Genomic DNA, 21,822 nt, shown 5'->3' on the forward strand with positions numbered 1-21,822 from the left:
TGGTAGGTGGCTTCTATAGATGGGAGGTTGGCCTTTGTGATTGTTCGGCCGAGTTCATCACTCTGTGTTACCATCTCCGATCTTGAATGGTACAGTTGCAATACCAGGTAGTGATATATCCAGATACAATGCTCTTGGTGGCACACCTATAAAAATTGGCAAGGATATTTGCCATCATGTCAGATTTTCTCAGCTGCCTGAGGCAGAAGAGATGTTGTTGGACCTTTGTAACCAGTGCATCCAAATGAAGGGGCCAAGAAAGCTTGTTGATGACTACTGTCAGGAGCTTGACACTCTCCACTCATTCCACCTCTGTGCTGTTAATGTGTAGTGGGGCATGAGTAACATCCCATCGAAAGTCAATAATGAGTTCCTTGATTTTGCCAGCATTGAGAGCTAGGTTGTTCTCAGTGCACCATTTTTCCAGGTCTTCCACTACCATCTGTAGTCTGTTTCATTGCCATCTGAGATTCTGCCGGCTATGCTGGTGTCACCAACGAACATGTAAATATGATGAAATAGAAGACTTTCAATGTTACTTTAATTAAAGATGAATGTAAACATTCATATACATATAATGGAACTCCTAAATCCAAAGTAGAGAGATGACAGTCGAGTGACATGTTTGGGATTAAGTGTTTAGTAGTCAGCATTTGCTGATACAGTCTATGGGATTGATCACAGCATGCAATCTCTTGAATATAAAATCTGATGGATTGATGCAGCTGTAGAACATTACACTCCATTAATATTTTTAGTTTTGCCTACAAAAGTGTCCTGTGAATTTAATATACGTAGCTCTGAGGAGCACATATGTATCATATGCAAACCCAACTGATGACCTTAAATTAGTTTCCATTGTAATTCTTAGCACAGTGCAGGTTATTAATAAATTATTTCTAATCCTAGAATAAAATCTTCTGGACATACTGTTCTGATGCTTGAAAGCATGGGCTAACTGACACTATTGGCAAGCTGCCCACTGCAAATGTTCATGAGATATGTGATATGTTTTTCAGTGCTGGCATAATGCCAGATATGTAGGCCACGTGTCTTAATGACTGGTGACCGAGTCAAACAACCTGCCCCATTAAATGTTACGTCCTTTAGCAATATAATTTCTGTACTACCGCACACAACGTATTCTTAAAATTTACAAGCACTAGTTAACATTAGGTTTGAATCCAGAAGTTGAACTCAACTGCATTAATCCTAAACACAGCCATTCGGTCACAACACAAAAAGAAGAGAGATTTTTTAAAAAAACAAGTCAAAAGTTAATCCCCTCTCTGTTGACCAAGAGTCTGAAAACAAATGGATAGAATCTGATGACGACCGAGAGTCCATCAGGTTTCTTATCAATGCAATTAAATTTCTGATAGCCTTAGACAGATGAAAAACTTTATGTTCAGAATGCAATCAAACTGATCTAAGTGTTTGGAAAGTGACCACAATTCAGCTTTTCAGGATTTATAATGTAGAAATACTGATAGTTAGAAATATTGTCAGGATCCCAAGAACTTCTGTTGAGAGATGGAGAGAGACTTGCAGCTCCTAATGTTTCTTCCTTACCACCTATGTCTGTGAAAGAGTTGCTAGGCAACCATCAGTGCCTACTTCTCTTCTGACTCAGGTTTTCCAGCAATCAAAGGCAATAAACTCCATCTCTTGTCTCCTAAAATTTGCCTGTCTTGACTCCAAAATGATTTGACTTTCTGTAAGCAGCAAGCCAACCACAGCACATGATAAATCCTGAAAGTGTCCAAACAAATCCATGTCTTCCAGTTTTTCACATTGTCCTTAAGTTTAAGTAGGTATTCTCTAGGATATTCCAGCATGCAGGCTTACTTTCCAGGGGATGTTCTTTGTAAACTGAGGCCCAATTTATTTCACTGCTAGCAAAAGACATTTTAGCAAAGCTTTACATCGTGCACTCATTAGGACAATTTGCAAGAATACAAACAAAGGGGGAAAACGAACGCAAAACCAATATGAGAAGAGAGTGCTGATTGGTTGATAAGTTCACTCTGTTGGAAGCATTGCCATGGAGAATGCAGCAGTTAATAATGATTGACTGTTTAGATTTCAAAACAGGCACATTGATTCTGATTGGTCAGGCTGTCACCCTGAGAAATTAATGAATGAATGGCTATCACTGTTTTGTAGAGTTGGAATAGAGTTTACTTATGTTACCCCACTATTTAAAAAAGGAGACAGAGAGAAAAAGCAGGGTATTATAGGCTAGTCAGCCTAACATTGGTGAAGAGAGAAAAATGCTAGTATCCATTATAAAAGATTTAACAGCAGAGCATTTAGAAAACAGCAACAGGATTGGACAGATCAGCAAGGATTTACATAAGGGCAATGAAGCTTGACAAACGTACTGAAATTTCAAGGATGCAACTAGTAGAGTTGACAATGGGGAAGCCAGGGGATGTGGTTTATTTGGAGGTTCAGAAGACTTTTAATAAGCTCTCACATAAGACATTAGATGTAAAATTAAAGTGCATAGCATTAGGAGTAATGTACTGCCATGATTAGAAAATTAGATTATATTACTTACATTAGATTAGATTAGATTGTGGGTGGCACGGTGGCACAGTGGTTAGCGCTGCTGCCTCACAGCGCCTGAGACCCGGGTTCAATTCCCGCCTCAGGCGACTGACTGTGTGGAGTTTGCACATTCTCCCCGTGTCTGCATGGGTTTCCTCCGGGTACTCTGGTTTCCTCCCACAGTCCAAAGATGTGCAGGTCAGGTGAATTGGCCATGCTAAATTGCCCGTAGTGTTAGGTAAGGGGTAAATGCAGGGGCATGGGTGGGTTGCGCTTCGGCGGGTCGGTGTGGACTTGTTGAGCCGAAGGGCCTGTTTCCACGCTGTAATGTAATCTAATCTAAAACTGGTTGGCAGACAGGAAGCAGTGTAGGATTAGATGGGTCTTTTTCAGAGTGGCAGCTGTGCTTTCGATTTAAGAACTACATGTGATATCTCCAAGTTTGTAAATGTTATAAAGCTGAAGGGGACGGTGAACCGTGAGGAGGATGCAGAGTTATGTTGGGGTGATTTGGAGAAGTTGGCTAATTGAACAGCTATCTGGCAGATGAAGCATAATGCAAATTAATGAGGTTATGCACTTTGGTAGCAAAATCAGGAAGGTGGATTTTTATGTGAATGGTGATAGATTGGGAAAGGGGGAGGTGCGTTTGAGCCTGCATGACTTTATAAACCTGTTGCTGAAAGTAAGTATGCAGTGACGAAGAAAAGTGTTGTGTTGGTCTTCATTTGTGAGCGGATTAGAGTACAAGAGCTGATATCACTTACTGAAATTGTTCAGGGCCTTGGTGAGACAACAACTACAGTTGTGTGTCCAGTTTTGGCCTCATCTGAGGAAGGATATCTCGCTGAGGAGGGCGTGCAACAAAGATTTACCACACTGATTCCGGGGGTGATATGACTGATGTACAAAGAGAACCTGGATTGGTTAGGACTATATTCGCTAGAGTTCAAAGAAATGAGGAGGCAATCCCATAGGAACCAATAAAATTCTAATAGGACTAGACAGGATAAATGCAGGAAGGACGTTCCCGATGACTTTGGAGTTCAGAATCAGGGGTCACGGTCTAGAAATACTCTGACTGCATGAGTTGTTCGGTTTATAAGTTGATTCCATGAATCAGAATTCATTGGTAGTAGGTTTCCTCTACTGTGGTGCAGTACAGTGTCCCTACCTCTGATCCAGAAGGCTGGGTTCAAGTCCTGATTGGTGGTGTGTCATAACATGTTGCACCAGATTTATTTTAAAAGATAATTATTTATTCTACTGCAGGGCAGATGCCTTGAGTGATATATTGATGATCAGCTAGCAATATCAAATTAACACATGACACTGCATTATGAAGTGTCCTAGACCTGACTATCTTCAGTTGCTTCATCAACAACCTTTCCTTCATTATAAGGTCAAGCATGTGGATGTTCTTTGATGTTTGTACCATTGGCAACTCCTCAGACATCAAAGAAATCAACGTCCAAATGTAACAAGGTCTGGACGATCTCCAGACCTGAGCTGAAAAGGGGTAATTAACATTTTCACAACAAAAACGCCAGCTAATGACCATCGCCAATAAGCAAAAATTTAATCTTTACTGCTTGACATTTAATGATAGCATTATCAACATCCTGGGGGACGACCCAAAACTTAACTTGACTAGCCATTTAAATACAATGACTACAAGAGCAAAGTGGAGCCTAGGAATTCTGCAGCAATTAGCTCACCATCTGATTCCCCCAAAGCTTGTTCACTAGCTATGAGGGACATACCAGGAGTATGACGGAAAACTCCTCACTTGCCAGAACAAGTGCAGCTCCATCAACACTGGAGAAATTTGACACCAACCATAGACAAAGCAGCCTGCCTGATTGGTATTACATCATAAACATAAACTCCCTCCACCATTGATACTTAATAACAGCAGTATGTACCATTTGCAAGATACACTGCAGAAATTCACTAAAGACCTTGGAGTGCACCATCCAAACCCGGGACTACTTCTGTCTGGAAGAGTAAGAACAGCAGATACACGAGAACATTACAATCTGCAAGTTCCCCTCCAAGTTGCTGTATAGCCATTCTTTCAACAGCAGTTCAAGAAGGCAGTTCACCACTACCTTTTCATGGGCAATTCAAGGTGGGTAATAAATACTGACCTGGCCAGTGACACTCCATCCCATAAGTGTATTTAAAAGAAAAGGTGGTAATGTGCATTATCTTTCCACCACACCCATGCAGATGAGGAAAACCATTCACTCTTTTCATACTTCCCTATAAGCATTGAAGATGTTTGACCCTAAATTAGCAGTGGAAAGCCAGAGATCTGCTACTTCATGTGAGTTCAAACAGTGTAAGTAGTCTGCTGTCAGAAAAGAGCAGGCTCTTTTTAACTTCATCTGACCACAAGATGCACTGGTAAAACTATGTGCAAAAGCTTATGTTCTTGATGATGTGTTACCAGGACTCTGGTAAGTCAGTTGAAAACCTACCATCCAACTTCGTAGAAACTTCCGCTGCAGACAGAAGTTATTGCCACCAACTCCTCTGCAATCTGTAATGCTGGCAGCTATTTGTTCATTTATGTGTCACAGTTATTTGTGGTCATGGACGTCTCGGTCATCTCCATCTACTTGTCATAATCCATGTCTTTAACTGCATGATGTAAATCAGAGTGGGCAAATTTAAATTTGTTCAAGTAGGTGTTCAACATTGTGACAGCCTCCTGAGCTCATTTTGGCATTTTGAATATGTGCTCTTCTAATGAAATAGAAATCTGCAAGGTTTACTTTACAGTTGTAGGCATAAGACATGAAATAAAACCATCAGCAAAGCTATTTACTTGGAAATAGCAGAAGTTGTATCAAAAGTTGCAGGACTTTCTTTGGTCTCACAAAAAAGATAAGCAGGACTGATAAGCAGGCTTCTGTTCTGTTCAGTTATTGAAGTTAGTCAATTTTTAAATTTTGTTTTCTCAGGATAATTTGTTTTCACGTATACAAATAAGGAACAAAAGTAAGCCACTCAACCCTTCGATTGTGCTGCCTCATTCAATAAAATCATGACAGATCTAACTTTAACCTCAATTTTGCATTCATGCATATCCTTGATAATCTTCCATCCCCTTGGTAATCAAGAATCTATATCTCTCCCTTAATATTTAAAGATTCTACATCCACTGACTTTCAAGCGAAGGAATTCCAAGTAAGCTGAAATCTTGAGGGAAATTCTTTTTCCGCCAACCGACCAAACCAACAGCATGTGCTTTTACCTTTTGCAGTAGCCTTTGATATGTGACCTTATTAAATGCCTTTTGGAAATTGAAGTATAATACATCTAGTAGTTCCCCTTTATCTATAGCACAAGTTAATTCCTCAAAGAATTCCACTAAAATAATTACCTTTATCCAATGCCCCATTCTCATGTCTTTCATAATAATTTGTAACATTTTTCCTATGGCAGATGTTAAGCCAACTGGCCTGTAGCTTCCTGTTTTTTTGCCACCTTTATTCTTGGAATAAAGAGGTTATATTAGCTATTTTCTCATCATTTTTCTTTGAATCTGAGTTTTGGAAAATTAAGACCAGTGCATCAACTATCTCACTTGCTTTTTTTTTTAAGACCTGAGAATGAAATCCTTCAAGACTTGGGGGATTTGTCAGTTCCAGCAATTTATTCAGTACTTTTTCTCTGGTAATTGTAGTTTTCTTGAATTCCTCTCTCCCTTTCAATTCCTGATTTACAGCTATTTCTAGAGTGATACTTGTTTCCTCAAAATGAAGATGCAAGATATCTGTTCACTTCATCTGCCATCTTATTATCCTTCATTACTGATTCCTAGACACATTTTCTATAGGACTTGAACTTTTTTTAAATGTCTGAAGGAACTTTTCTTATCTCTGTTGTTTTTGGGCTTTTTTTCGTATTCTAATTTTCCCTCCTTACTAATCTTATAGTAGTTGTTTGCTGGTTTTTCTATTCTGTCTAGTCTTCTGACCTGCCATGCATTTCTGCACAATTATATGTCTTGAGTTTGATATTATCTTTGACTTGTTTAAAAATTGACCACCATCTGTTGCTTAATTTTTATTTTGATTTTTGGAATGTATGATGTATAATCGTATGGGTTATTCTCCAAATTGCTTTCAACATTACAGAACCACTCTTACTTGCCTTTCAAATTTCAGTTTACTTTGGTGTCCAACACTGACCAACCATCCCCCAAGCTCACGTTAACTCTGCTTACCTTTCTCTCTCAAATCAGTTTTTAAAAATTCATTCATGGGATTGGACATTGCTGGCTAGGCCATCATTTATTACCCATCCCTGATTGCCCAGATGGCAATTAAGAGTCAACCACATTGCTGTGTGCCTAGAGTCACACGTCGGCCGGACCAGGTAAGGACAGCAGTTTCCTTCCCTAAAGGACATTAGTTCACACTATCAGGAGAAGAAGGGCTTATGCCCGAAACGTCGATTCTCCTGCTCCTTGAATGCTGCCTGACCTGCTGCGCTTTTCCAGCAACACATTTTTCAGCTCTGATCTCCAGCATCTGCAGTCCTCACTTTCTCCTGGGTAGTCCAGGGCCAGGTGTCACAGTGTAGTGGTGCAGGGTAGGCCATTTAGGACTGAGATGAGGAGAAATTTCTTAACCTAGAGAGTGATGAGCCTGTGGAATTCTCTGCCACAGAAAGTAGTTGAGGCCATGTCATTGAATGTTTTCATGAAGGAATTGGACGTAGTTTACTGAGCTAAATGGGTCAAAGGGTATTGAGAGAAAGCAAGAACAATGTGCTTTGTTGGATGGCCAGTTATGATAGTATTGAGTGAAAGAGCAGGCATGAATGATCAAATGGCATACTGCTTCTCGTTTTCTGTTTTTCTGTCTATCTGCCTGTGATTGCTGACCGTTCTCTTCATGGGAATTATATTGCATATGTTTGAGTTTGCCAATGTGTTGCTTATACCCAAATCCATACTATTAAATATATGAGAACAATGCTGTTGTCGATACTGGCTCTGAGAACACCATTGTTTACACACTCATCCATAAACATTACTTAATGAGCATTGTCAATTTTCTTTACATAGCCAGCTTCATATCCGTGCTGTCACATCATATTTAAAATTGCATACCTCCTTCTTAACCACAAGTTTCCTGTGTGGCATGTTATCGGATGCCATTTGAAATTTCTTATAGACAACATCCACTACAATCTTTAACAGTGGTATTTCCTCAAAAATTCAGCAGGTTTATTTGAAAGTTCAAGCTTTCGGAGCACTGCTCCTTCATCAGGTAGCTAGTGGGGCAAGATATGTAGCACGCATAATTTATAAGTAAAAGATCAAAGTGTCAAATAACTGATGAAGTGTATCAGACAAGCCTAGATGGCTGTTAAGTCTTTAATCACTTAGAGTGGTGATGCAGGTTTTGATTGATTAAAAATGTAAACCCTAGAATTTCTTTCAAGTCACAGCCCTGAGATATCTTATGGTTTTATCAGTGTATTAAAAGAGGTGACATCTCAGCTCAGGCAGTGCACTAAAGGTGTGAGGTTAGAGTCTGTCTGTATCCCAACCTGGAGTCAGACTGGTTTTATTTCCAAAGTAGGAATTTACAAAATGTCACATTGACTGACTTGTCTACAAATTGTGAGTGTGTTGCTGGAAAAGCACAGCCGGTCAGGCAGCATCCGAGGAGCAGGAGAATTGACACCTCGAGCATCAGTCTTCACTTTCTCCTGCTTACAGATTGTGCTTTTTGAACAAAATGGAATGTATCTGCAAATGCAAACTCACCCCATAGACTCATATGCATGTGTGTGTGGTGGAGGGGGTGTATGAGAAAAAAAAAGAGAGACAGTGTGTGCAAGTTTATAGTGTGGTGAGGTCACCTGTAGTGTGACATGAACATAAGATCTCGGTTGAGGCCGTCTTCATGGGTACTGACTCTGCGTTGTTGCCTATCCCAAAGTCTGGGAGGATATTCACCTGATGATCCGAGGTCGAATGTCCTTGACCACGGAAGTGTTCCCCCACTGGGAGGGAACATCTCTGTCTGGCAATTGTTGCGCAGTGCCCATTCATCAGTTGTCGTAGTGTCTCATGGTTTTGCCAATATATGATGCCTCAGGGCATCCTTGTTTGCAGTGTATGAGATAGAAAATGTTGGGTGAGTCACATGAGTACCTGCCACGCATGTGGTGGGGAAACGAAGAGGAAGGTGGTGAGTGTGTCTAGAGCTCAAAGGCAAACAGAGTGTTAATGGTAGTAGAGGAATGATATAGATGCAGATTGGTATTAATGAAAGGTGTCATTATTAGAAAATAGCTCCGCTCTGGGGAGGGCAATCTGATGGAAACAAGACACTTGGGTTTGGTGTGTTTGGGATTGGGGGTGTTGATGTTAGAGGGAGAGAGAAAGAGGACAGTGTTCTTGCTCTGAAGTGAAGCTGTAAAATGCCTAAGCAGCAAATGAGATGGTATTCCTTGTTATAAGTGTTGTTGCTTGCATTGGGCTTTGCTGAAGCTGCGCAACAGACCTTGAACAGAAATAATAGGATGGGGCCAAGATTATGAAGTGAAATAGCAAGTGAAATAGAAGGCCGGGTCATTCCTACAGTCAGAGCTGAGGTGTTTCACAAAGCCACCACCTAGTCTTTGTTCGGTCTCACCACGTAAAGGAGACCATCTTGTGAGCAGTGAGTGCAATAGATTAGATTGAAAGAATAAATTTCTGCTTCATCTCGGACTGTTTGGCCCTTGGGCATTAAGGAGGGAGAATGTAAAAGAGCAAGTGTTAAAACTTCCTCAATTGCATGGTGTAGTGAGAAAATGTTCACAATGAAGGTGCTGTGAGCCAGGATATTGCAAAGGAAACCGTCTTTGCAGTATGCTGGTTGGGGGTGGGAAGATACATTTGGTGTCAGCATAGACAGTCATTGAGGAAGGAGATGTGGCTTAAAAGCAAATTTTGGTAAATAGCTTATCAAAAACTGGACAGGAAATGAAAACTACTAATGATGAACAAGCTGGAAGGTTCAAATGGAAATCTTGTCAGAGATAAAAGCTGAACTTCAAGGTCAGCACACCTGGAAAAGTGACAATAAATTGAGCATTCACATAAAAGCAAGACCAAGGGATGCTGGAAGTCTGACCAATAAACAGAAAAAGCTGGAGAATCTCAATAGGTTTGGGAGCGAGAGAAACAGTTAACATTTTGAGTCTAATGTGACTCATCTTTGGGACTTGGAGGAAATATTATGGTCAAAGAGAGAGAGGTTTTAAATTGAGAGATTTAGAAAGGCAGTCTGGCTTATGGAGGAATTTAGAGTGTGGTGCTAGAAAAACACAGCAGGTCAGGCAGCATCGAGGAGTCGGTGAGTTGACGTTTCGGGCATAAGCCCTTCATCAGGATTCCTCACTTCCATCTGCAGTCCTCCCTTTCTCCTTACAGAGGAATTTGTAAAGTTCAGGACCTAACTGCCCCATAAAGCCACTAATTATGAAGTGTTGAAAATCTGTATTGCCTAAGAACTCAGAATTGTTATGGCACTGAGATTTTGGAGAGCTGTAGGTCTGAGGAGTTCACAGTCAGGGAAGATGTTGAACCATGTAGGGATTTGAAGACAACAGTTAGAGCTGTAAAATCAAGGACCAGGAGTCAATCTCTGATTAGTTTTTTTTTGGAAGAGATTGGCTATTTCTTAATGTGGTACAGACCCTATTTATGTTTATTTTGTCTTGTGTTGGTTTCGGTCTCTGATTTCTTCCTCTCTTCATTTTGATAGATTCATTAAGTATTATTCACTCTTCATTATAAATTATTAGATTTTTCAAGAGTAAAATTAGTTTCATTCCGGACATTGATTGTATTTCTCACCAATTATGAGTCCCTTTGAATATGTAACATCAGACTGAAAGGTGTTGCAAAAATACAGCAAGCCATGTGATCTGACCAGCTGGCTGACCTCTAGCATTTATTGCATATAGAAACAAGAACTCATTTAAAACGCCACACAGTGGGTCGTTTACCAAGGGATTTGTCTGCAGATTATTTGTTTGATGTTGCCGCAGAGTGACTGAAATGGAAGTTGTTCTTTTTCCAAATGCTGTTGGCTTTTTTGTATTAGCCAGTGATACAATTTTGTTTTTGTTTTAATAGCCCCTTTTATTGAAAGGCAAACTTCAAGGGATGGCAGGATGTAATTTTGTAATTAAATAGAAAGCAGTTTCCTTTGTCAGGGTATTCTGGGAAATTGTGGGTACAAGTTATTTGTCACTTTCCAAGATGAATTTCCTGCGACTGCCAATAGGAGGGTCAGATTTCATCTGCCAGCCCTTTGATCTTTATGGAAATTTAAGAACTTTATGCAGAACTAAAGCTTAGAAATCTAATGATCTGAAGATCCTAGCTCTTTAATACCTAACGCAATGAATCCTAGTTTAGTTGCAAAATTTCTTTGTTATACTGTAGAATGAACATTCAGTGGTTGATATGATCGACATGACCCCATTTGATAGTGCATCAAAATGAAAAATTGAAGGGGAAAGGTTGCAAAGTGAAGGGAGGAAACAATATTTTGAGTCTGAAGAATGTCAGATCATTTAGCAAGGTTTCTACTGTTTATGATGTATTTACTCTCGTGGGTTACCAGATATTTTAAATTTAATTTCTTTCCTCATGTCTCCACAAACTGCACAAAACTGCTAGAATATTATTATTCTTCCAGCCAGTATCTTCAATGCAAATTATTGTAGATCAGCATTTAGGCCAGGTTTGAGTGCTTATCGGGAAGTGGATAAGCCAGGCAAAGTCAATAGTAGTGCAATATTGCTAATGCAGGTTATTTTTGGCATTGAGGTGGATGAACTGCAGAACTTTCATAGGACTCCTGGGATACTCTTAAACACTAATGTTGGTGAAATAACTACATCTGGTGTGTAATTCCCAGACAAGTTCCCTTGGGAAAACAATGAAGCAAATCTAATACTTTCCAATGGATCCTTTTCTTGGAAAATATACTGTTTACTTGACATGATACTTTGATTGTAAGAAAACAGTAGAAAACAATATTGTAACAAATGAATTCAAAACACGTGATAACATTAAATTGCAGATGTACCTATACACTTAACAACCAAGAATCTGTTAAAAGCTGATCATAGTTCTGTTTGCATTTTTAGGTCTCAGCTATTGCCTCTTGGGACTCGTCAGTCCACGATTCCATATACCTGAATAAAGTTACCCCACAGAATGAGCGTATCTATTTGATCATAAAGACTACAGTGCAGCTCAGCCATCCAGCCTCTGTGGAGTTGGTGTTGCGCAAGCGTATAGCCGTCAATATTTACAATAAGCAGGTAGGAAGGTGTTATACCGTAGAATGAACATTCAGTGGTTGATATGATCGACATGACCCCATTCTTTAAAAATATATTTCCATGTGAATGCAACATCAATTACCATAACTTCTCCTCCTACTAATGAATTACAACAAGTAACTCAGCTAGTGCCCCATCGTCTTGACATACAAGTAGAGCAGAATAACCAGTGTTCCACCTGATATATCAGATTGCTCTTTCCCTGTAAATTACCATTACCTGTCACATAGCAATGTAGACACTTCTGACTCTCCCTCAATAAATAGGTACAGCCGTTATTGTGGGAACAGTATGCATTAACATCTTTCCAGCCTGGAAGAAGAGTAGTATACCAGCTGGCATATATTTTGTTGCTTAGGTTACAACGGTTTTCTTGCACCAAAATATTTGCCTCCAGTTCTATTGTCAATGCAGCTTGAATCCCAAGTCAGAGTCTGCTTGATTGGCAATACAAGTTACAAGAATGAGACTTCCTAGAGGATTTATTTTTGCCTGTTGAGCTCTTCACGGTCTTAGTTTTAGGTTTTGCGTTGACACTACGTTGCAGTGAAACCCAGGTTATATAAATTGTTTAACGTATTTGTTGTTGGGATGTGGGTATTGCTGGCAAGCAACCTTATTTCCACTGAGAAGAATGATGGGTCTAGTCCTTGCATATTGCAGCTCTTGGCATTTGGGAAGGAATTCCAGGGTACTGATGCAGTGACTATAAAAGAAATGCCAAACTTTTAGTGCCTGCCTTGGAACTGATGTTCCCAGCATAATACAGATCTTGCTTTCTCTGTAGTAGACTTTCCGGTGGATAAAGATACTGTTCAATTATCTTTAGGGAGCTGCTGCAGTGTAAGATCTCTTTTGAATGTGCGTAGTGTAGCCACAGATTACACATTAATAGATGAGTGCTTATTATTTCACATTCCAACACACTCCTTACAGTTGTAACGGCCAAGATCTGTGTTTTTCTTAATTATTTTTAAACAAATTTGTCGACGCTTTTAAGAAAAGTGTTGATGGTTTTAATATCAAAAGTCATTGAGGATGTATGAGATCTACCAACGTGAAGCCAGCAATGGGAGGGGATAAATTGAGTTAACAAATGAAGTGATTTGTGTTTTACATATTTTTACATTCCAGTTTTGTTTCTCGAAAGATACCTGCTTTTTGGTGAATGAAATTATTAATTCAAAATACTTCTTTGGAAACTTACTTTACAGAGTTTCACACAGAGTCTGAAACGAAGAATGTCTTACAAACACATACTTCATTCCTGTGGTGTTACCTATGAAATAGTATCCAACATACCCAAGGTAAATGTATGTTCAATTCTCTGGCAAAGCTGGGACTATGAGCTAATGAACAAAAATGTTTTCTGATTGAGTACAGCTGCAGTAATTTCACTATTGAATAAATAATACAAAAATTGTGAAAAAAAATGTAATTTTATAAATCCTGTCCTTGAAGACATGTCCTTAGTCCATTTGTTTTAATAACCATGTTTAAAATAAGCTTAGGTAGATTGAGGCAGTTCATGTAAATCCCAAGTGTGAAATTGGCTATAGTTCAGCAAAGATCAATACTGAAGTGGCACTGTCCATTGAAGAAGTAGGCATGTGAAATGTGTTTGCAAGGAAGATGTAGTCTGCAACCAAGTCAAATGCAACATCCCCTGGGAGTTTGAAATAAAACAAAATGCTGGAGAGACTTAATAGTCTGACTGCATCACTGGAGAGAAACCGAGTTCATATTTCAAGTCTTGTACAGAACTTGAGAAGTATTTTGCTTTTACTCACATAGATGTTGTAAGCACTTATGGTGAAGTGGAGGTCATTTACCCTGAATGTTGTCCTTCATGACCTTAGAATTCCCCCAGAGTTACATACAAGGAGAGCAGAATAACCAGTGTTCCACCTGATATATCAGATTGCTCTTTCCCTGTAAATTACCATTACCTGTCACATAGCAATGTAGACACTTCTGACTCTCCTTCAGTAAATAGGTACAACCATTATTGTGGGAACAGTATGCATTAACATCTGTCCAGTCTGGGAGAAGTTACACTCTAAATAATTTTATTGGTAGAAGCTCAGAAAAGCTTAATCCAAAGTATTTCTGCAAATAGAAACTTGGTAAATACTAATGCTGGATGATCAATGAGACCTTGGTGAGCTCGTTATGTTTTTAGCTCACATCCTAAAATCTGGCCTTGCACATCAGTATAAAACTTTTATGCTTCAGTGCATTGAAATACACTGCAGTTGGCAGTATTTAATTACAGTTTTTGCACATAGCTAACATATATAATATTTCAAAAGACTGGAATACTTTTTTCGTAAATAATCTTTATTCATGAAATCTGTGTAAGTACATTATATAACAGGTTATTTGTATGTGACATCACTAAATGAATTCAGTTTCTTCCATAACAGCATGTGGCACTCTGGAGTGTGGTGAGGCACATCACTTACAAGTTATATTTACAATGTACATTTCATGCCATACCTAATCACTAACATTTCTATCTGCAGCCGTGTTTCACTGTGTTGCTGCAGTCTTTGGTTTTGGAAAGCCAAGTTGTAAGGTTTTCAAATTGTTGTTCATCACTAAATACATTGTTTCATACTGTGTGTAAATTATAAATCGAAGGTAAACTAAATGCAAAATTGTTCCCCAATTGAAAATGCTGAAGTTTAATAAACAAACTGAGGTGGTTGACAGCTGATATATTGAACTGAGAACCCATTTTGCTTTCTTACTGAAAAAAAGGTATAAAAACTTATCTCTAGAACCTCTGTTCTACACGGTTTTAGGCATGGCTGTTCCATTGATTCAGTTCAAATGTCATCAGATTGTAACTGGTTTTAATGTCTTGTTTTATTAGTAAAGGTTCTATTAAAAACTGATATCCAGATCCATGTGTCTGTGAATGCTTCGGGCTTGCCTGTAGTGTCACTTCTTAGTGAATTGGTTATCCCTATTGATATGTATAAATAATGGATTGAATATGGTAGTTGAATATGACTGACTGTTGAAGCTTGGTACCTCTATTTGAGTCTTCAGAGGAAAAGAAATTTACAAGAAAATTATACTTTTCAAAAGTAATGTCTGATTATTTTAAGTTGAGTAATTATCCAGGTGAGAAACGCCAAAATAGTTTCTATCTTAAACAAAAATCTTCAGTTCTGTGGCTGCCCTCTAGTGGTGACTGTTTGAAGAAAGAAAGATGCATTTATGTCACATTTTTCATAATCTCAGGATGTCCAAAGTGCTTTACAGCTAATAGAATGTTTTTGCTGTGTGGTCACTGGTATGATTTGAAAATGTCAATTTGGGTTGTGTAAGTTTCCATTAAAAAAGAACAATATGATAATGTGCAAACGATCTGCTTGCTTTACTGATATTTATTAATGGATAAATGCTGTTCTAGGCCACTGAGGCCAAGTTCCCTCTAATGTACTTTATAATGGTATCATGGGAGCTTCTAGATTTGTTTTTGACAGCCAGCAGGGCCTTACTTTAATGTCTCAGACTCTGTCAGTGCAGTACACCCTCAGTACTGTACTGGAGTGTCAGCTTAGATCTCAGTTCTAAATCTCTGGCGTGGAGCTTGAACCCATAATCTTCTGATGTGGGGGCAATAGCCACAGATGACACTTAGAAACACGCAGGAATTGTTTTCTTTATTATTCATTCATGAGACGTGGGTATTACTGACTGGGCCATCATCGAATGCCTGTGCCTCATTGCACTTGAGAAGGTGGTGAGCTGCTTTCTTGAACCGCTGCAGTCCTTGTGCAGTAAGTAGGCAGACAATGCTGTTAGGAAGGGAATTTCAGAATTTTGACCCGGTGATAAACGGTGATATATTTCCAAAGTTGATTTAACTTTGAGATTTGGTTTTGAACCAATTCCCTGCAAAGATGTGAAAAATAATGGAATTGCGAATGCCTTAGAGTCATAGAGATGTACAGCATGGAAACAGACCCTTCGGTCCAACCTGTCCATGCCGACCAGATATCCCAACCCAATCTAGTCCCACCTGCCAGCACCTGGCCCATATCCCTCCAAACCCTTCCTATTCATATACCCATCCAAATGCTTCTTAAATGTTGCAGTTGTACCAGCCTCCACCACTTCCTCTGGCAGCTCATTCCATACATGTACCACCCTCTGTGAAAAAGTTGCCCCTTAGGTCTCTTTTATATCTTTCCCCTCTCGCCCTCAACCTATGTCCTCTCGTTCTTGACTTCCCCGACCCCAGGGAAAAGACTTTGCCTATTTACCCTATCTATGCCCCTCATAATTTTGTAAACCTCTATAAGGTCACCCCTCAGCCTCCGACGCTTCAGGGAAAACAGCCTCAGCCTGTTCAGCCTCTCCCTATAGCTGAAATCCTCCAACCCTGGCAACATCCTTGTAAATCTTTTCTGAACCCTTTCAAATTTCACAATATATTTAACCTCCTATTGTATTTTTCAGATACAATGTCTAAGTTTTTCTTGAATAGGCTTCAAGTGATTTGCAGATATTTTTAATCAACCTTTTTGACATCTTGTGTTTCATGTCTTGGGAAGGTTGGCTTTGAGACAACATCTTCTGGCTCAGAGGTAGGGGCATCACTACTGTGCCAGAAGGCCCCTCTTCAAGTGGCTTGCACCTTGCTCTAGATCTATTCATTAATTTAGTATAGAACCCAAGCCTTGATAACCCCAAGATTTTGTCTCTGTTTAAATTTTGGATAGAATTGGCATACCTAACCTACAATCTTTTGATATAAAAAGTTATGCTAAACTTGACAGTTCTTATTATGGAAGTATAAAGGCTGACTCTCTGTCTCAAAGAACATATTCCCACTTTATGCTGAGTTTTCAGATGATATTGACAAATTCCCTTTCTTCAGGCTTCTGAAGAAGCAGAGGATCGAGAAACTTTGGCACTTATGGCAGCAAAGAGTGAAAATGATGGTTCAGGTGATGGAGAAACGTACATTGAAAAGTACACAAGAGGAGTGCTAGAGGTGGAAAACATCCTTAGTCTTGAACGACTCAGACAGGTGAATGTTTTTATATTTTATTTAACAAGTGTAAAATTAGCATGAATTTGAAACAAAATGCTAAAGATATGTACAGAAATGGTTGGCAGGTCTGGTAGCCTATGTGGGGAGAAAGCAGAGTTAACGTTTAGAGTCTGGTGATTCTTCAGAGTTTATCTTAGAATTGGCTCGATGCCATATCTCTTCGAGGTATGCCTACCTTGGATAGGTTTTCCTCCTTGAAAGAATTTCCATTCTAACCTCATTGTTCACCATCATTACTTGCGTTTTCTCTCCTAACATTTGACAAAGTCTTTGCTAAAACTCGCTTCCACAGCCATCTCTCATGCCTCAGTGACTTCCTCCAGCTCAGAACTGCCCCACGTGGATTCCAACTGAAGTTTCATCCTTCGTGTTTCAAATCCACCCGGGATCACAGGTATCTCTATGATGTACAACGCTCCTCAGACAGCTGTTCTCACCACCTCCTGGGATCCATACTCTATGCTATGTCTCAATATTTGTGCACTCTTGATCTTTATCTCTATCAGCCCCCGCACCCTACACTGTCTCAAACCTGTGTTCCAACCTCCCCATTCGACTTCATTCTCCAGTTTGTTCGATGTTCTGTCAAGAAATGTTTTCACTTCCTTTGAAGCTTTAAGAAATGCAAGCTTCAACAGCTCGTACCCATACTCCTCTGGAAGCTTTCTTCCCTCCCTTCCACCCTTACTTCTAACCCTACCTTTTGAGTATTTACTATCCCGTTTGACCTTCTGCTCTGTGATGGTGAACATTCTGTGCTCAACAAGGGTTAGTTTTATCCATCTTACCCACACTCATTTGAATTATGGATACAACATGACATTGAACTTCTCAATCTGTCATTGCTACCTCCATGCTCTTTTCATCTGGGGAGTCCTCTGCCCGTTCCACAAATACCTTCACCTGCTCCAATGCTCTCCCTCCACCTGGATCCCTCCCTCTGGTCTTTTAGCACCACTTAACTCGTTCATTGATACCTGTTGATGTGGCATTGGTTGTCTTAATGCCTTGTCCATTCAAACCTATCCACCTCTGAACTGACTGCATTCCTTGCTTTCATATCCAATCCTGTCTTTTTGTCATCAAACCTGGCGACAAGAGTTGGTGCTGTTGTTGTCGTCTGGTGCACTGACTCTACATTCTGGAAATTTACTTTTAAAATAGGTATTTATATACTTCCTTTTATCTCCCGGACCATGACTCCACTATCAAACATCAGGCCATTGTGTCCAAAACTGTCACCAACGTAGGTTCGTTTGATCTCATCCCCACAGTCAGGAGAAAGTGAGGACTGCAGATGCTGGAGATCAGAGTCAAAAACTGTGGCTCTGGAAAAGCACAGCTGGTCAGGCAGCATCCGAGGAGCAGGAGAGTCAGCTTTTTCAGCATTTGAAGAGCTTATTCCTGAAAGCTCAATTTTTCTGCTCCTCAGATGCTGCCTGCTCTGCTGTGCTTTTCCAGCACCACACTTTTCGACCATCCCACAGCGTCCAAACTCATAGACCCAAACCCCGTACATTTCTCTTCTACTTTCTTCCAGGAAAAAAAATATTTTGAAGACTTACTGAAATTGAAACATTAACTCCGCTTTCTCTGACAATTGCTGCCAGACCTGCAGAGTTTTGCCAGTGATTTCCACTTTTGTTCCAGATTTCCAGCATCCACAGTTGTTTGTTTAAATTCACTTGAGAATATGTATATTATCTAGACTTGAGTTACTCTGGAATCTTCAAAATAACTTCAATATAAATACATACTTTAAAAGTAACTCACTTATTGTTAGTTAAGAGAGAAAAATGGAAGAACACAAAACAGTGGATTCATCATCATAAACAATATTTTCACACACATTGTAAGGAGGTCGGCCAGTGTATGCAATATAAAACATGTTGAACAATTGTTTCATTAGGTTATTAGGGTGAATGATCAGAGAGTTTGTTGTGGTTAGAGTAATGATCTATTATTCTCCTGCTTAAGATCACAAGTCCTAATAACTCAATGATCCAATCATGACATAAACCTAGAACTAAGGGCGATTTGCAACTGTGACTCTTTGGTAAAAGTCTTGGGTCTGTTTTGTGATTTTTGTGACAATATAGGATGTAACAACGATATAAGTAGTCTTCATTTGCTTGCCACCTCCTGAAAGAATTCTAACAGATTTATCAGGCATGACCTCCTCTTGATGAAGCCATGCAAGCTCAACCGTGTTTCACCACACACTTCCAAGTACTCCACAATCTCATCCTTGATAATTCATTCTAAAATCTTACCAATGACTGAGGTCAGGCTAACATAAGTTTCCATCTTCTGCCTCTTTCCCATCTTAAACAGGAGTATTACATCAGCCATTTTCCAGTCGTCTGGGACCCACTCTGACTCCATTGATTCCTGAAAAATCACCACCGTCTCCACAATCTCTTCACCGATTTCCTTCAGAACTTTGTGGTGTAGTCCATCTGATCTGGGTGATTTATCCATCTTCAGACCTTTCAACTTCTTCAGCACCTTCTCCTTAGTATTGGCCACTACACTCCCCTCTTCCCCCTGACTCTCATGAAGTTCTGGTATGGTACTTGTACCTTCCACCATGAAAACTGATGCAGAGTATTTGCCAAGTTCCTCAGCTGTGTTTGTTCCCTAGTTTCATTTTCCTATGTTCCATATCCACTCTTTCCTCTCTTACCTTCTTGTATATCTTAAAAAAAAATTGCAATTTTCTTTTATGTTACTAGCGAGCTTACTCTCCTATTTAATCTTCTCTCCCAATATTAGTTTTTGAGTTCTGTTCTGGTTTTTAAAGACTTTCCAATCCTTTGGCTTCCCAAAAATCATTACTACATATGCTGTCCCCGACTCCCTTGTCAGCCATGGTTATCTCGTCCTCTCTTTAGTATGGGGCAGCACGGTGGCTCAGTGATTAGTACTGCTGCCTCACAGCATCAGGGATCTGGGTTTGATTCTAACCTCTGGCAACTGCCTGTGTGTAGTTGCACATTCTTCCCACGTCTGTATGGGTTTCCTCTCTCAGTCCAAAGATGTGCAGGTTAGGTGGATTAGCCGTGCTAAATTGCCCGTAGTATCCAGGGATGTGTAGGCTAGGTAGGTTAGCCATGGGAAATGCGGGGGTATAGGGTACGGGATGGCTCTGGTTGGGGTGCTCTTTGGAGGGTCACTATGCACCTGATGGGCAAAATGGCCTACTTCCACACTGTAAGGATTCTATGTTTCTTCTTCCTCCAGATGATTTCTGCTGTGCCTCTTGAATTAGCCTAGAAACCCCTGCCATCTTCTCTGCTTTGCTCCCCTTCCAATCAACTCTGGCCAGTTCCTCCTTCATTTCTTTGTAGTTGCCTTTCCTGAATTGTAATACCTCTGAATTGTATCTGATTCAGCTTCTCCCCCTCAAACTGCAGGGTGAATTCTATCATATTATGGTCAATGCCCTCTGGCTGGGGGGAGGGGTGGGGTGGGGTATGGTATCCTTCACCTTAAGGTCTCTAATCAAGTCTGTATCATTACACATCACCAAATCCAGAACTGCCTGATCTCTATTGGGCTTTACTGCAAGCTGCTTCAAAAAATAAATCCCGTAGACATTCCACAAATTCCTTTTCTTGGCATCCACTACCAACCTGATTTTCCCAGTCACACAGCATGGAAACAGACCCCTTTGTCCAATTAGTCTATGTTGAACATAATCCCAAACTAAATGAGCCCCACCTGCCTGCTCCTAGCCCAGAACGCTCTTAACCTTTCCTACTCATCTGTCTATCCAAATGTCTTTTAACCCATTGTAATTGTACTCACATCCTACCACTTTCTCAGGAAGTTCATTCCACATGTGAACCAACCTCTGGGGGAAAAAAAGATTTGACCCTCCCCTCATGTCTGTCAATCTTGCCCCTCATGTTAAAAATCTGGCTGCTCATCTTGAAATCCCCCATCTTAGGGAAAAGGCAACTACCGTTAACTCTATCTATACCTCTCATTATTTAATAAATTTCTATCAGGTCGCCTCGCAATCTCCTATGCTCCAATGAAAAAAGTCCCAGCCTATCCAGCCTTTCTTTATAACTCAAGCCTTCCATACCTAGCAACATCCTGGTAAACCTCTTCTGAGCCCTTTCCAGCTTAATAATAGCCTTCCTATAACAGGGCGATCAGAATTGGACACAGTACTCCAGAAGAGGCCTCACCAATATCCTGCACAACCTCGATGTGACTTCCCAACTCCTATACTCAAAGGACTGAGCAATGAAGGCAAGCGTGTCAATCGCCTTTTCAATCACCCTGTCTATACGTGATGCAAACTTCAAACAATTATGTACCTGCACCCCAGGTCTCTCTGTTCGACAATACTACCTACGGCCCAACCATTAATTGTATATGCCCTACCCTTGTACCTTACATTTACCCCGTTGCTGTCCAAATGCCATTTTTTAGCCTACTGGCCGATTTGATCAAGATCACTTTATAATCTTAGAAAACCTTCTTCACTGTCTACTGTGCACCGTTTTGGTAACATCTGCAAACTTACTAGCCATGCCTTCTATACACTCATCCAAATCATTTATATAAATAACAAACAAAAAAAGGACCCAGAACTGATCCCCTGTGGAACACAGCTGGTCACAGGGCTTAGATATTCAGTTCCAAGCCCTGATTCTCTTGCAGCTACATCTGTGATACCTCCCAACATTGTACCCACCAATTTCAATCTACACTCCAAACTCATTTAATTTGTTTTATATACTGTGTGCTTTTAAGTATAGCACCCTCAGTTCTGCGTTGATTGCCTGCCCTTCTCAAAGTTATTC

The 21,822-nt window shown here is 40.0% G+C and overlaps 1 protein-coding gene across 8 annotated transcripts in view; it reads left to right on the forward strand.

The window, feature by feature from the left end:
• Window positions 1-21,822, forward strand: part of kif13a (kinesin family member 13A) — a 331,165-nt gene that overhangs the window by 271,393 nt on the left and 37,950 nt on the right. For all 8 annotated transcript variants that reach the window (XM_043719132.2, XM_043719126.2, XM_043719128.2 and 5 more), the window contains 3 exons: window positions 11,731-11,907; window positions 13,143-13,235; window positions 16,826-16,978. In XM_043719132.2, the coding sequence (XP_043575067.2) occupies window positions 11,731-11,907; window positions 13,143-13,235; window positions 16,826-16,978 (423 nt within the window). The remainder of the gene's footprint in view (window positions 1-11,730; window positions 11,908-13,142; window positions 13,236-16,825; window positions 16,979-21,822) is intronic.

Source organism: Chiloscyllium plagiosum, unplaced genomic scaffold (genome assembly GCF_037043375.1).
Source record: "Chiloscyllium plagiosum isolate Xiang-an unplaced genomic scaffold, Cpla_swu_hap1 HiC_scaffold_34, whole genome shotgun sequence".
In the NCBI taxonomy this organism is placed as follows: Eukaryota; Metazoa; Chordata; class Chondrichthyes; order Orectolobiformes; family Hemiscylliidae; genus Chiloscyllium; species Chiloscyllium plagiosum.